The sequence below is a fragment of the Salvelinus alpinus genome, chromosome 15, assembly GCF_045679555.1.
Source record: "Salvelinus alpinus chromosome 15, SLU_Salpinus.1, whole genome shotgun sequence".
NCBI lineage: Eukaryota > Metazoa > Chordata > Actinopteri > Salmoniformes > Salmonidae > Salvelinus > Salvelinus alpinus.
In genome coordinates this window covers 27,073,026-27,089,649 of record NC_092100.1, presented here as the reverse complement: position 1 = coordinate 27,089,649, position 16,624 = coordinate 27,073,026, and the positions used below count along the sequence as shown (strand labels likewise).

At 44.6% G+C, this 16,624-nt stretch overlaps 1 protein-coding gene across 1 annotated transcript in view; it reads left to right on the top strand.

The window, feature by feature from the left end:
- The window catches only part of LOC139539869 (cadherin-13-like), a 704,975-nt gene extending 688,673 nt beyond the window's left edge, over window positions 1–16,302 (top strand). Inside the window, exons 14-15 of the mRNA XM_071343218.1 lie at window positions 672–890; window positions 14,196–16,302. Of these exons, the coding sequence (XP_071199319.1) occupies window positions 672–890; window positions 14,196–14,203 (227 nt within the window). The 3' untranslated portion in view covers window positions 14,204–16,302. The remainder of the gene's footprint in view (window positions 1–671; window positions 891–14,195) is intronic.
- Window positions 16,303–16,624: the final 322 nt, after the last annotated feature.

Below are 16,624 nucleotides of genomic sequence, written 5' to 3'. Positions count from 1 at the left end.
GGCTGCTATCTACAGAACAGTACACTCACTAGGCTACTACCTACAGAACAGTACACTCACTAGGCTGCTATCTACAGAACAGTCCACTCACTAGGCTGCTATCTACAGAACAGTCCACTCACTAGGCTGCTATCTACAGAACAGTCCACTCACTAGGCTGCTATCTACAGAACAGTACACTCACTAGGCTGCTACAGGCAGTCCCGGCCAATGTTTTTTTATGGGTATAGTGGTGAATTACAGGGGTACATCATACTGTCGCTTATCCCATATCATGTGAGAAGGCTTATCATTATAAGCATGCTAGAGGGGTCTGTCATCCATCCATTAATGCACAAACATTTGTGTTTGTGTTTTGAGGGGGGTCAATTCAAATTGAAGACAGTCAATCCAGGAAGTGATTTGAATTAAAAATGTACAGTTGGAAAACTGTCTGAAATAAACAGCTTCAACTTTTCAGTTTACTGAGATTGAAATAGATGTTTTACATTTTTTATGATTACATTGGAATTTGACCCCATGCCGAGTGTGTGCGTGCTTATGCATTTATATTAATTTATCTCTTGCCTGTATAATTTTCATGTTTGTAGAGTATAGCATGTAATCCAGCATGATAGTATCAAAACATAATTATCTTGTCAGTTAACCTCATTGGCTGGTATATGTTTTAGACACACATGCTCAGATCATGCTGCTACAGAATATGAAGAGGGCCAACTACCAGTTGCCTCTGGTGGTGACAGACTCTGGACTGCCTCCGCTCTCCAACAGCACCGAGGTCAAGGTCCAGGTGTGCACCTGTAAGAAAAACAGAATGGACTGCAGTGGTGCTGGCTCTGAACGCTCCAACCTGATGTTGCTGCTGGGACTAGTCCTGCTCTCCCTACTCTGTGAGTATATAGTAACTCTAGGCCTGCTCTCCCTACTCTGTGAGTATATAGTAACTCTAGGCCTACTCTCCCTACTCTGTGAGTATATAGCAACTCTAGTCCTGCTCTCCCTACTCTGTAAGTATAAGTGTTACGTACGCCTCTTGGAGGAGGGAATGCAACACCCCTTTACATCTCAACTCCCCATGGAGTGAAAAAAGTATGTGAAGATAGGTGCGGGGAATAATGACAGATGTAGAGAAAAATACCATTTACAGGGGATTTATTATTCCTAACACACAGTAACGTGGGGAAAAGGGGCTGACCACCACAACAACCAACACAGGACATAAAAAGTAGCTCTCCTCTCTGAGGAAGGAACACAGGCTTTTATCAAGCTGGAGAAGGAGTTGCTAATTGAAGAAACAGCTGTATCCTCTGACGAGAGGGAGGGGTCAGAGCTCCAATCAGCGATGGACCGACCAATCAGCTGCTTTAGGAATCCAGGAAGCCATTTCCTGAAATAGACACACATACAAACCCACAACAACACAGAAACTGGGAACATAACAATATGGTAACTAGTCCTACTCTGTGAGTATACAGTAACTCTAGTCCTGCTGTCCCTACTCTGTGAGTATACAGTAACTCTAGTCCTGCTGTCCCTACTCTGTGAGTATACAGTAACTCTAGTCCTACTGTCCCTACTCTGTGAGTATACAGTAACTCTAATCCTGATGTCCCTACTCTGTGAGTATACAGTAACTCTAGTCCTACTGTCCTTACTCTGTGAGTATACAGTAACTCTAGTCCTACTGTCCCTACTCTGTGAGTATACAGTAACTCTAGTCCTGCTGTCCCTACTCTGTGAGTATACAGCAGTTCTAAGGGGTAACGAGCTCTATAGGTTGAACTGAAACTTCGCTCAATAGGTGAAACCTCCAGTAAAGTGTTATAGTCCCTAAAAATGAAATTAATTCAGATGACGTCCACCTCATACTTTTTAGTATGTCTGCAGCACACCTGAATGGAGGCTTAACAAACACCCGCATACTGTCATGATGATAGAGATGTAGTGATGCTAGTTTTTAAGGTGTTCCCCATAAAATTATTAATTAATTCAAGGTTTAAAGATATATGTCCATTCAATAGAAAATTCCGTAAAAAAAACAATAGTCCAAACCCCATGTCTCTACCATACAGTGCATTCGGAAAGTAATCAGACCCCTTGACTTGTTCCACATTGTTACGTTACAGCCTTATTCTAAAGTGGATAAAATATATTTTTTTCCTCGTCATTCTACACACAATACCCCATAATGACAAAGCAAATTTAGTAAACATAAAAAACTGAAATATGACATTTACATAAGTATTCAGACCCTTTACTCAGTACTTTGTTGAAGCACCTTTGGCAGTGATTACAGCCTCGAGTCTTCTTGGGAATGATGAAACAAGCTTGGCACACCTGTATTTGGGCAGTTTCTCCCATTCTTCTCTGCAGATTGTCTCAAGCTCAGGTTGGATGGGGAGCGTTGCTGCACAGCTATTTTCAGATCTCTCCAGAGATGTTCGATCGGGTTCAAGTCCGGGCTGTGGCTGGGCCACTCAAGGACATTCAGAGACTTCTCCCAAAGCCACTCCTGTGTTGTCATGAATGTGTGCTTAGGGTTGTTGTCCTGTTGGAAGGTGAACTTTTTCCCAAGTCTGAGGTCCTGCGCGCTCTGGAACAGGTTTTCATCAAGGATCTCGCTGTGCTAACTAGTCTCCCAGTCCCTGCCTCTGAAAAACATCCCCACAGCATGATTCTGCCACCACCATGGTTCACCGTAGGGATGGTGCCAGGTTTCCTCCAGACGTGATGCTTGGCATTCAGGCCAAAGAGTTCAATCTTGGTTTTATCAGACCAGAGAATCTTGTTTCTCATGGTCTGAGAGTCTTTATGTGCCTCCAAGAGGGCTGTCATTTGCCTTTAACTGAGAAGAGGGTTCCGTCTGGCCACTACCAGAAAGGCTTGATTGGTGGAGTGCTGCGAGATTGTTGTCCTTCTGGAAGGTTCGCCCATCTCCACAGAGGAACTCTAGACTTCTGTCAGAGTGACCATCGGGTTCTTGGTCTCCCTGACCAAGGCCCTTCTCCCCCGATTGCTCAGTTTGACTGGGCGGCCAGCTCTAGGAAGTGTCTTCGTGGTTCCAAACTTCTTCCATTTAAGAATGATGGATGCCACTGTGTTCTTGGGGACCTTCAATGCTGCAGAATATTTTTGGTACCCTTCCCCAGATCTGTGCCTCGACAGATTCCTGTCTCAGAGCGCTACGGACAATTCCTTCGAACTCATGTTTTTTTCTCTGACATGCACTGTCAACTATGGGACCTTATATAGACAGGTGTGTGCCTTTCCAAATCATGTCCAATCAATTGAATTTAACACAGGTGGACTCCAATTAAGTTGTAGAAAGAATGATCAATGGAAACAGGATGCACCTGAGCTCAATTTCGAGTCTCATAGCAAAGGGTCTGAATACTTATGTAAATAAGGTATTTCTGTTTTTAATGTTTAATAAATTTGCAAACATTTCTAAGAACCTGTTTTTGCTTGGTCATTATGAGGTATTGTGTGTAGATTGCTGAGGATTTTTGTTTATTTCATCCATTTTAGAATAAGGCTGTAACGTAACAATATGCGGAAAAAGTCAAGGGGTCTGAATATTTTCGAAGGCACTGTATTTAGCAAAGATGGGATAGGTCTACATTTAGTTATTTTGTTTCTGTAAGCTGTTTAACAAACTATAACTGATTAACAGCCAATGGTAGAATCACTCAACATTATGGTCAAAGGAGAGCGAATCAAGCAGGTTTCTGATGTTAAATACCTTGGAATCATTTTAGACTCTAAACTTAAGTTTGATAAACATGCAAAAAAAAATATGCAGAACAGTGAAAGCAAGTCTCGTTTGTTTTAAGTTAATTAGAAACCCTTTGATACTGCACTTTTGTTTTTACACACAATAATAATTTCACGATTATCCTACTGCATGACAACATGGACACAGAATCACTCTACAATAGAGCCTTGACAATTCTAGACAAAAAGCCAATAAGGCACCATCACTGCAATGTGCTAAGGACACATCATTTGTTTAGTTTAGACAGTACATTTATCGATGTGATTTAGATTTTTACATGTTTGTGTGGACTCATGTCACAATCACTTTGTAACTTAGTGACAATATTGCAATCTACAGGTACATGCACTCGGGGGCACTAGCGCTAACTGTAGAATTCTAATGTGCAGGGTTTGCTATTGCTCAGTCAACAATCTGTGTGAAAAGAGTTTGACTCTGGAACTTGCTTCCGGATGACATTAAGAATTGGCAAAATCTCAGTGAGTTTAAACATAAAGTAAAAATCACTTATAGACCTCCTAAAACGGTTTCTGGTTCTAGACTAGAGGGCAAGTTTCTGGGCTAGAGGGCAATGACTATTCTTCATCGGCTTGGGTTTTTAAGACGTGGCTTGGCTTGGTTTGGGTCTGTGTTTGTGAAACTGTATGTTTAGTTTGTATTTTTTGCTGTTTTTGTTTGTTGTTGTTTATGTATGTGTGCATGTATGTATATAAATGTATGTATACAGTATGTACTTCTATGAATATGTAAGTCTTTATTTATTTAGTATTTTCTTCCTTTTTTTGTGTTTCTTTCCTGAATTTTCTTGTTATGTTACTGTCTATCTAGGGACGGGCACTGTAAATTAGCACAAGCTTACGTTATGATGCAATGCATCTTAATGTTGTATATTGCAATGTGTCAACGTTATTTCATCTGTCCTTACTCAAATAAATGAAATGAAACATTGGAATTGGAGTTGATTCCAAGGCAATACATAAAAGACAATAAATACAGATCTTGAAGTGTCACGTTCCTGACCTATTTTTATGTTATTTTGATTATTGTTTAGTTGGTCAGGGCGTGAGTTGGGGTGGGCATTGTATGTTGTGTGTGTTTTGGTTAGTCTGTGGGTAGTTGTCTTGTGTAACGTTTGTTGCTTGTCTGGGCACTTGCGTTATTTAGCTTCACGATCATTTGTTGTTTTGTTTGTTTGTAATAGTGTTTTCGTTTCATGTTCATCTTCGTTCGTTTAATTAAAAGAAGATGGCTTATTTTCCTCATGCTGCGTTTTGGTCCGTCTCTCCTCCACACGATCGTGACAGAACTACCCACCACAACAGGATCAAGCAGCGTGAGCGGAACCAACAACAGCGGCAAAGTAAACAGGACTCATGGACATGGGAGGATGTTTTGGACGGTAAAGGTTGCTACACATGGGAGGAGATCCTGGCTGGAAGGGATCGCCTCCCATGGGAACAGCTGGAGGCACTGAGGAGAGCAGAGGCTACCGGAGTGAAGAACCGGAGTTATGAGGGGAAGCGTCTTGCACGGAAGCCTGAAAAGCCCGTGAGTAACACCCAAAAATGTCTTGGGGGGGGGGGGCTAAAGGGGAGTGTGGCGAAGCCGGGTTGGATACTTGAGCCAACTCCCCGGGCTTGCCGTGGAGTGAGAGAGCGTCGTACTGGTCAGACACCGTGTTATGCGGTAAAGCGCACGGTGTCCCCAGTACGTGTGCTTAGCCCAGTGCGGGCTATTCCACCTTGCCGCACTGGGAGGGCTAGGTTGGGCATCGAGCCGAGTGCCATGAAGCCGGCTCAACGTATCTGGTCTCCAGTACGTCTCCTCGGGCCGGCGTACATGGCACCAGCCTTACAGGTGGTGTCCCCGGTTCGCCTGCATAGCCCAGTGTGGGCTATTCCACCTCGCCGCACTGGCAGGGCTACGGGGACCATTCAACCTGGTAAGGTTGGGGAGGCTCGGTGCTCAAGAGCACGTGTCCTCCTTCCCACCCCAGTCCAGTACCACCAGTGCCTACACCACGCACCAGGCTTCCAGTGCATCTCCAGAGCCCTGTTCCTCTTCCACGCACTCTCCCTATGGTGCGTGTCTCCAGCCCAGTGCCTCCAGTTCCGGCACCACGCACCAAGCCTCCTGTGCGTCTCCAGAGCCCTGGACGCACTGTTCCTTCTCCCCGCACTCGCCCTGAGGTGCGTGTCCTTAGCCCGGTACCTCCAGTTCCGGTACCACGCACCAGGCCTACAGTGCGTCTCAGCCGGCCAGAGTCTGCCGTCTGCCCAGCGGCGCCTGAACTGCCCGTCTGCCCAGCGGCGCCTGAACTGCCCGTCTGCCCAGCGGCGCCTGAACTGCCCGTCTGCCCAGCGGCGCCTGAACTGCCCGTCTGCCCAGCGGCGCCTGAACTGCCCGTCTGCCCAGCGGCGCCTGAACTGCCCGTCTGCCCAGCGGCGCCTGAACTGCCCGTCTGCCCAGCGGCGTCTGAACTGCCCGTCTGCCATACGCCGTTTGAACTGTCCGTCTGCCATGAGCCTGCAAAGCCGCCCGTCTGCCATGAGCCTGCAAAGCCGCCCGTCTGCCATGAGCCTGCAAAGCCGCCCGTCTGCCATGAGCCTACAGAGCCGTCCGCCAGACAGGAGCCGCTAGAGCCGTCCGCCAGACAGGAGCCGCTAGAGCCTTCCGCCAGACCGGATCAGCCAGAGCCTTCCGCCAAACCGGATCAGCCAGAGCCTTCCGCCAGACCGGATCAGCCAGAGCCTTCCGCCAGACCGGATCAGCCAGAGCCTTCCGCCAGACCGGATCAGCCAGAGCCTTCCGCCAGACCGGATCAGCCAGAGCCTTCAGCCAGCCATGACCAGCCAGAGCCGTCAGCCAGCCATGACCAGCCAGAGCCGTCAGCCAGCCATGACCAGCCAGAGCCGTCAGCCAGCCAGGATCTGCCAGCCAGTCCGGAGCTGCCGTCCCTCAGCCCGGAGCTGCCGTCCCTCAGCCCGGAGCTGCCGTCCCTCAGCCCGGAGCTGCCGTCCCTCAGCCCGGAGCTGTCGTCCCTCATCCCGGTGTTGCCCCTTATCCCGGTGCTGCCCCTTATCCCGATGCTGCCCCTTCAGTTAGGTGGGTTTAGTTGGAGGGTGGTCATTGGGGGGGGGATACGGAAGCGGGGAGTGACTATGGTGGTGTGGGGACAGCGTCCAGAGCCGGAGCCACCACCGTGGACAGATGCCCACCCAGACCCTCTCCTAGACTTTTGGTGGTGCGTTCGGAGTACGCACCTTGAGGGGGGGGTTATGTCACGTTCCTGACCTATTTTTATGTTATTTTGATTATTGTTTAGTTGGTCAGGGCGTGAGTTGGGGTGGGCATTGTATGTTGTGTGTGTTTTGGTTAGTCTGTGGGTAGTTGTCTTGTGTAACGTTTGTTGCTTGTCTGGGCACTTGCGTTATTTAGCTTCACGATCATTTGTTGTTTTGTTTGTTTGTAATAGTGTTTTCGTTTCATGTTCATCTTCGTTCGTTTAATTAAAAGAAGATGGCTTATTTTCCTCATGCTGCGTTTTGGTCCGTCTCTCCTCCACACGATCGTGACATGAAGCAACCACATATTTAGCCATGGAGCACGTTCTGATTGGCCGGTCAGGGTCCAAGCCTCGACACACCCACAACTTGTTTATTCATCAAAACCCATCCCTTTCGAGCCAATACCAGCATCTGCGCCAATAACTGTGCTTATAAAAATAGCAAAACTATTCCTGATACACCCTCGAACTTATAGCACTACCGCCCAGCGCTTAGATTGACCGTTGCATTAGGTTTGACCATTGCATTAGGTTTGACCATTGCATTAGGTTTGACCATTGCATTAGGTTTGTTAAAATAGAGTCCATAATGTTCTTAAACTATTAAACCATAGAAGTAAACAGCAGCAGTTATATCCAGACTCCACATTCTGCCTTTACCCAGACAGGCGATAATATCTAAGCTTGTTGAGGGTGATAAGCTGCTGCTGCTAATATTGACATGCCCTGGGTAGTATACGCGTTCATTAAATCTCAAACATCTTCGCAGCTACTTTTAAGCGTGTTCCCAGCATCTCTTCCGTTTTTATGATGTTTCTGTGTCTCCCCCACCGTTAGTCTGGCATCCCCTGCTACAGCCAGGAGCTTCCCAGGGACTCCTGTTGGGAGCTCAAGCTGTATATCTCATTTATACCATTAGTGATAAAATGTATAATTTACTCCTCGATTGGGAATGGGAGGCATAATGAAGGAGATCTAACAGCCAGTCTATATAGATGCCTATCCTGTGTTCAGAGGGGGATTGGGGCTGAGCTGGTGTTATGGCTGAGTTCTCTGCAGTGTTCGGCAGGAGAGGAGCCAGAGGAGGGAGGCGACGGGGTAATCTGTAATTCAACACACAGTGGAGCCATTGAGAGTGTTGAGCCTAAGACACCCACAGTTCCGATCATGCCAAGCAGTCACTGATTCTCTCTCTCTACCGCACATCTCTCTCGCTCTCTTTCTCTCTGTCTCTCTCTCTCTCTATCCCTCATCTCTCTTGCTCTCTCTCTCACTTCCCCTTCTCTCTGTTTTTCTTCTTCTTTATCACTCATTCACTCTCTGTCTCTATCTATCTCTCAACCTCCAGCCATCCCTGGTTTACAATCACTATCTCTTTTCTTCATCTCTTCATTTTCTCTCCATATCTCTCTATCTCACTCACACTCCCTTTGGGTATGTATCTATCCATCTGTCCCCTCTCTGTCTGTCTACTTTTCATTCTGTCGCTCTAGAGTTTTGAGCCTAAGACACCCACAGTTCTGATCATACCAAGCAGCCACTCTCTCTCTCTCTCTCTCTGTCTCTCTGTCTCTGTCTCTGTCTCTCTCTCTGTCTGTGTGTGTGTGTGTTCTATATGCTAGATGAGCAGTGCTTTGTTATCAGTGGTCCCTGTGGAAATCAGTATGTGTATGTGCACAGTGAATGTTAATTGGGTGGCAGTGTGGATTGTGAAATGCTCCTCCTTTGATCTGGCATTCATTATGACACACCATACTGTACTGATAAACTCTGGCATTCATTATGACACACCATACTGTACTGATAAACTATTAAACTCTGGCATTCATTATGACACACCATACTGTACTGATAGACTCTGGCATTCATTATGACACACCATACTGTACTGATAAACTCTGGCATTCATTATGACACACCATAATGTACTGATAAACTCTGGCATTCATTATGACACACCATACTGTACTGATAAACTCTGGCATTCATTATGACACACCATACTGTACTGATAAACTCTGGCATTCATTATGACACACCATACTGTACTGATAAACTCTGGCATTCATTATGACACACCATACTGTACTGATAAACTCTGGCATTCATTATGACACACCATACTGTACTGATAAACTCTGGCATTCATTATGACACACCATACTGTACTGATAAACTCTGGCATTCATTATGACACACCATACTGTACTGATAAACTCTGGCATTCATTATGACACACCATACTGTACTGATAAACTCTGGCATTCATTATGACACACCATACTGTACTGATAGACTCTGGCATTTATTAACCAACCATGTACCTCAGCTAGGACTCCAAGCATGTCCTTTCATTGGTCAACACCATAGCTGAATGTGGTGTGTTATGTGGAGCTGCAGACAGTAAGGCCTCAGCAGCAGGCACTGCAGCATATTATTCAGCTGAGCCGTGCAGCATGGAGAGACAGGTAGTTGATATATAGAGGGAGGCAATCTTTGTCTGTCTGCCCAGTGGGAGCTGGTGAAAGAAGAGAGCTGGGCCACAGAGGTCCCCTCTGTATCAGAGTCAGTGCAGCGATACACACACAGAGAGATTACTTTTGTCAGGGCACATCAGCCTGACCCAGGCTCAACCACTCAGGGACAGATAGAGAGGAGAAGAAAGGTGTGAGGAGATTAGACACGAGTCATACACACGCACGTACACACACAATTTCATACGGTACGGGACTTCTGTCTAACACCCACTCTCTCCCATCCATATGTACGTACATGTACCTTCACATAGACAGACACACATTGTAAAGACACACTTTCAGAACATGTGCACATGTACTTTCTGCATTTACATTAACATTGCAACTCTCTGCAGGCCTTCTATAGCAGGCTATGTGTACTTTAAGAAGGAAAGCTCTTAAACACTGAGTGGGTGGTGGAGGTTGCTGTAAGTCAACCAGAGAGGACTGCACTCAACCTAAGGAGAGACGCTGCTCCATCAATCTTCCTTACTGGGCAGCAGGCTCCAAAGTGACTGTCTCTCTGCCCAGCCCCACAGAAAAAATCCATGTCCACATGTACCCTCCTGATCCCTTTCAAGGATAAAGAACTCCAGTGGTGTTACTTTTACACACTCTTAAATGATGTATGTAAGCCTCTGGGACAGAGCCGGTGTTGAGAGAACACAGATATTCTACTGTAGCATTTACTGCTGCTAAATCCCTGGCTGAATCCAGGAGCTTAGTCAGTCCCTGTTGATGTGTGAGCCTCTACAGTGTGATCGACGTGTAGCAGGACCACAGACCCGTAACTCATTAGACACCAAATCCCACTTGTATTTATGCTGCTTTAACTCTGACAACAGAGTCTAACTGGGCTTACAGTGGATTTCATATGTCAAAGAACACATAGATGTAGCTGGTGTATGTTTTGTATGTTCTTGTGTTGTGGATCGAATTCTCTGGATGGTGCTTACTGTTTGCAATATAATAACAAAATAAGGGCCATTGGTAGTAGCATTTTAATAAATGTAGTATCACTATTTTGTTGAGGAAATGCTCTAAATAAGATTGGAAACCCAATTTGCCAGTGTGGCAGAGATGACCACAGTGCCCCCTATCTCCCTGTCAGTGAATGGCCTGACAGAAAGACAGTGTGTATGTATTATCTCTCTCCAGCAGGTTCTGTCAGGTCTAAAATGGAAGTCTAGCATCATGTGATGTTGGGACTGTTGGATGGACAGGAACATGTAAATATATAGTCGTTTTTCGCATGAGTGCTGTGGGCACCACTGGCTTTTTAAGATGAATAGGTTTTTATGTATTAAGCTTATGAGGAAAACACATGTGAGCGGAGGTGATAACGTGAAAGGCATGGGTGAACGAGCGGCTGCAGTATTAAACAAGTTGACATTTCCTCTCCCACTCCCATTGGGCTGTCTCAAGGCTCAGTCAACCTCCTGCAATCTCCTCTATGCAGTCTATGCAGAATCACCAGCCCAGCACCACAGTCCAACACGGCCTGTTTGCCAATCTAACAGAGATGCTGGATGGTGTGCTATAGCAGTATAATGTTGACTGCATTGGGACACATTCACAATGATGCTCCTGTTATTAGCTATCAGTTAAAGGTTGATGAGGCTCTTTAGGGGATATTTTACATGTATTCCCTGTGTGGGTGTATTGTTGTTAGTGTTTGTCTCAGAGGCCGAGATGAGCTCTGTGGGATTTTATAAGCGGCTAGAGATCTGATAAAAGACTGGCTGACGAATCTCAGAGAGAAAATGCAATTCATCCACAAATAAGGGAATATACCCAGGCAGACTCCCTGCCTTAGTCTGCCAACAACAATTCCTTCACAGTGATGTTTAAATCCACTTTCCTGCCCAAACAGCCACTTTCTCTGCTCTAATCCACTCAGTTACAGGAGCAGATTATTTAGGAGAAGGAGAAATGGGATCCTCCTCCTCCTTGGTAATATTCCTTATTCCTCTTTTAATCCCTTTGTTCTAATTTAATAGGCATGACATTACCTGGCTGATAAACTTTCACCCTCTTACCCTGACATTGTTCTCCAATGTCATGTTTTATACTGTGTCTAGTCTCGTCATGCTTGTATTACTGGATGATGGCACTTTGAGAACTATTTCATGTTTGGCAAAGAATCATTTGAAGAGCACTGATTTTCTTTTCATGCTATCAAATGTTTTATTTGAGTTGGTTCTGAACTACTCTCGTTGATGCCGTAATGGGAAGCAAAGAGGGAGGGTTGCTGCTATATGATTATATGTTCAAAAGGCAAACTTTGCATTCCTCCTTCTCTTCAGAAATGTAGCAGATATTGGATATGGCTAACCATATGCTGTGAGACTTGTCTCTTGATATATTGACATTGAGAATGAGATGAAGATGGAGGAGAGGAGGGTAAATCCACAGACAGGCAGGGAGGATGGTAATTCTGCTGGACTGGAGTTTACGAGGGCAGCCCTCCTGTGAGCTATCACATTTGCCTCAACTCCGGCTGACTGCTGCCAGAAGCACTTTCACCCAATTAAGGTGATGGTGATTAGATCAAACAGCCCTCTGTCTCCCTTTATCCCTCTCTGCCTCCTCCTCTGTCCCTTTCTCCCTCTCTCTCTTGCTCTCTCCATCTCCCCCCGTCTCTCTCTCTTTCTTTCTCCGTCATTTCCTCCTCGTCTCAGCCTCTCCAGGTACAGCAGGTGTGATGGTCACATTTCCTTCCCCATTCTCACTCAGATGGGTGGGAGTGAGGTGAATTGATCTGTGTATTTTCATGTTTCAGACCATGAGTTTTTAGCCAGAGGGGGAACAATTGGTATGTTTCAAGGCCTGCATGCATGGATAAAGGTTCCCAGAGTCTCATTACATTTTCAAAACCTATCTCACGCAGCTCCAGAGTGTTGTTCAACTTATATTTCCTTTTCCGAATCCCTTACACCTACACAATAGAAAAGAGGGCCAGTGGAAAACAACAACTGTGAGAATAAAAAAATCAATAGTACCTCCCATTAGATATCCCCCCCCATTGAATCAGGCACACTTCGATCGCTCCGAAAAACATTAAGTCTATGGGCCAATTCATTTCAGAATGTCTCGCAAAATCACATTTCACATTTCTCCAAACTACTCTCTAATCGTACGTGAGTCAGAGGAGGAAAGACAGACAGAAAAAGAGAAAGACATATCACATAATATAAAACAGAAAAGTCTTAAATCAACCCCGAAAATCTTAAACAAAGAAAAGGATGCTGTAGACAGCTGTAGCTGCAGTCAGAATACATATCAAGCTGACTAAATGTGCCATATGCTCAATTTAACAAGGAAAGTAATAGTAGTGTGATCATGTAAATGTATATACTTGATACTTCTTATGAACTTCTTCTACACTGCATGCATTTTACTAGTAGATCTCGAAAGGAAAACCTACATAAACCTAAACCCTTACGCTGCATTTGTTCTTGGACTGACAGCTCAAGACTCACAGGTCTTCAGTAAAAGTCAGGAAATGTTATCTCTTTCTGTATATCAGATATAAAATACCTCTTCTATGGGCTAAAGAAATTGCCTTTTTAATGTCCCCCCATTCACATAGCAGATCTGTGTAGCATATAGACCTTGAGCAACACAGCTGCTCTGCGGCAGAGCGAGAGCTTGTCTCCACTTTCAACAGGAACGACACACACACTTCTGCACGGAGTCGTGAGCTCAGGCAGGATCAGTCCTATGGTCCTGAAGGGTCTGTTCTTTCTGTCCAGACAGGGCTGAAAAACAACCACACTCATAACAGAGAAAGAGAAAGAGAGAAACAGATATGGAGAGAGTTCTGAGTACAGCCCGCGGTGACAGCATATCAAATCAAATCAAATGTATTTATATAGCCCTTCTTACATCAGCTGATATCTCAAAGTGCTGTACAGAAACCCAGCCTAAAACCCCAAACAGCAAGCAATGCAGGTTGAGAAGAGGAAAGGAGAGGAAAGAGGAAAGGAGATTAGTCCGGAGGAGAGGGATGGCAGAGAGAGACAGGCAGATGGATTGACAACATCTCACATTTCATATTGCGGTGTGTATGTGTGTCTGTGTGTGAGGAAAGGTACAATATATACTGATAGCACTATCTGTAACAGCCTGTGTATTAAAAGTTATCATGCTGTAATCTGATTTATATCATAGTAAGATATTTATGATACCTTTACTACTCTACTTGTATGTAACTCTTCATATACGACCCTGTGTAGATATAAAGGTACCTGGCTGTGATACATGTTTTTCTGCTGGTTTTTGGAAGTGTGTGATACATTACCACTATAGAAAATGCATATATATTGTCCCATTCAACTGGGACATGACAGAGGAGGACGTGTCATTGTCAAGCCCGGAGATGTTTCCATGTCCAGCTAAAAAGACAGATCATTGCGTTTCTAAATTCTGTCTAAATCTAGAATCAAGAATGTGTATTTCAATCTTCTATGTCCTCTCCATCCTGAATCTTTAATGTAGGATGCCTATCACCTGTCTTGTGTAATTGATTGCAACTGATCTGTGTTGAAGATAACCTTAACTATCTGTTTATCTTTCTCTTCCTGTCTCTTCTCCTTTTTCTATTCTCTCCTTTCAGGCCTGTAAATTGTGCTGAAATCTACTGTAGTCTACATGCAACACTGAAGAGAAACAACATATCTCCCCTACGTGATCAAGCCTAAGGAAAGAGAAGACCTCTCACCATAACGACAACAACTAGCAAACAATTTAAAAAACACAGTTCAGACTGGACCTCTGTGGTACTGAGCTTCTTGGGTGTCCCAACGATATCTCACCCATCCGTGGCCCCAGGCTCCCCACCAGGTTTTAGTTACCCCCCTTCATCTCTACCTCACCCGTCTCTATGTCCATTACCGCCCCTAGCTCTGTTCCCCCTCACCTGAACAGTTGTCGTTGCCCCTGGTCTTCTCCCTTGCCCGTCCCTCTCCCACTCCTTGCCCGCCTGTCTTCTCCCTCCATCGCTGTGTTGTCATGGACACCACCGCCTAAATGGACTCTTTCACTGGGCAAGGAAACACTGCATAGTCTGAGCTACTGGATATTGGCTGGGGAAAAGCATTTACTTTTTGATGTATTACTTTATTTTATCTTGTTTCCTACTGTAATGAGAGACAAAAGCCAGTTTTTGTCTGCAGTGGTTGTGGTCTCTGTGGGCAAGATGGTAGCCATAAGCCTTCTCAAGTCAGAAGTTTCTGGAGTCTTTTTTGATTTATTTTGTTTCTATTGCATTAGTTGTCATGGAGTGGAAAACAATATCTTTATAGTAATGGTGTGAAACTTTTTAAAAAGTACACTATATATATTTTATTTTTTACCATTGTACAAATATATTAATTAACTTATGTACTTGGACTGAAGGCTCTTCAATTACCCTCACAGAAGAAAAATAACTGAAACCTTTTTGTGGACTTTAGGCACTATTTCTAATGCTATCGATGTGTTTCCTATTTTTTATGTAAATCAATTTTTGGGGTTGGAACCAAAATAAATCATTTTTCAATCGTTTCATTCGGGAACAGAATCATTTTTTTGTTGTTGTCCCATTCCACTGTTCCGACCTGCAAAATAAAGTTCTGTACCGGTTCAAACCCCAAAAAAGTAACAATTTATATCGTACCTTTTCTGATTTATTTTTTTTACATTCAGCTCAACATTAAATTACTTCACCAATCAGGGCGTATAGAGCAGCTTGCTATGCGTGAGATGCGACAGAAATTTTGTGGCTGCTTCTTGGCTCCTGTAGCCTTTGTGACCTTGAGGACGTTGAACCTCACGGTCTTGCTGAGTGGTCGGCACTCTCCGACGGTAGCAATGTGGCTTGAAGCGTTGAGCATCTTGATATGACATGCATTATCTGAATTAGGCCCACATAATTATACCTGCTAGGGATCGGCTTCAATGGAGGAACTTTAGAGAGTTGGCTTAACGTTGGACCAGAGCTAGCTACCAGAATTAAAAACCATACCTTTTGTAGTTAATAAATCCAATGTGAAACGTGATAAATATAGTATCCTTAACTAGCATTGAAAAAGTGAATCCCTTCTTTTCTAATTTAAAATCCCTCCCTAACTTCTGAATAATGCTCATAATGTCAGTAGGCTACAATAGTGGGAGAGGCAGGTAGCCTGCGCACACACTGGCAAAGATTTTCAGCTGGCAAAGATGTTCAGCTGGCAGGGATACACTGGAATACATTTCTGAGTGACAGAGTGAGGGCTTTGCATAGGCGATTTGTTGCATTTATACCGAAAAAAAATGCCCGGAATGTAAAGGACCGTTATTAACTGGTTCCCATGCTTTTCAAATTACGGTTCTGTTCCGGAACAGTATAGATCACTTTCGTTCCCTGTTCTGATTCTGTTCCTTGAAACCTGAACCGGTTCCAACCCCCGATCTGGAGTTTTCATTTGCTTTGAAGATTGGCCATCTGTCTGCCTTGTGTTACATGGTCTTGTTTCACTACCACTAGACCCCCCCCCCCCCCCCCCCCGGAGTCACACAAAGAGGTCAAGGAAAGCTATTGAATTGGTGGTTTGTTTTTTGCTCTCGTAAAAAAAAAGTGTGTATGGTTTGTGTGGAAGACCCCATGATTCATGATAAAGCAAAGAAAAATATGATATTTTGAATGAGTTATGTCTGTCTTTTGCACTAATTTAATAAAGCTGTTACTGTAATTCCCATCACTATACATGTTATTGTTTGTGTGAGCCCCATTGATTGACTTACAGTGTGTTTGCCAACTGGTTTTGATAGCGGAGTGGAGACTCAAGGTCACTGGCGTACCACACACCCCCGCAGCCCCCGCAATGCGGAGGGGCCCACATTTTTTTTTAAATATGGTTTCTGTGCCTGTTAGAGGTCGCCCCATAGAAAAACATATAGCTTTTAACCAAATTCTCTGCAATTCTACACATTTCTCCATGGGCAGAGAAAACATTTTGCATTTTTAAAATGTATTTCATGCAATTCTACTCATTTTGCCAATGGGGAGGAGAGAGAACCGTG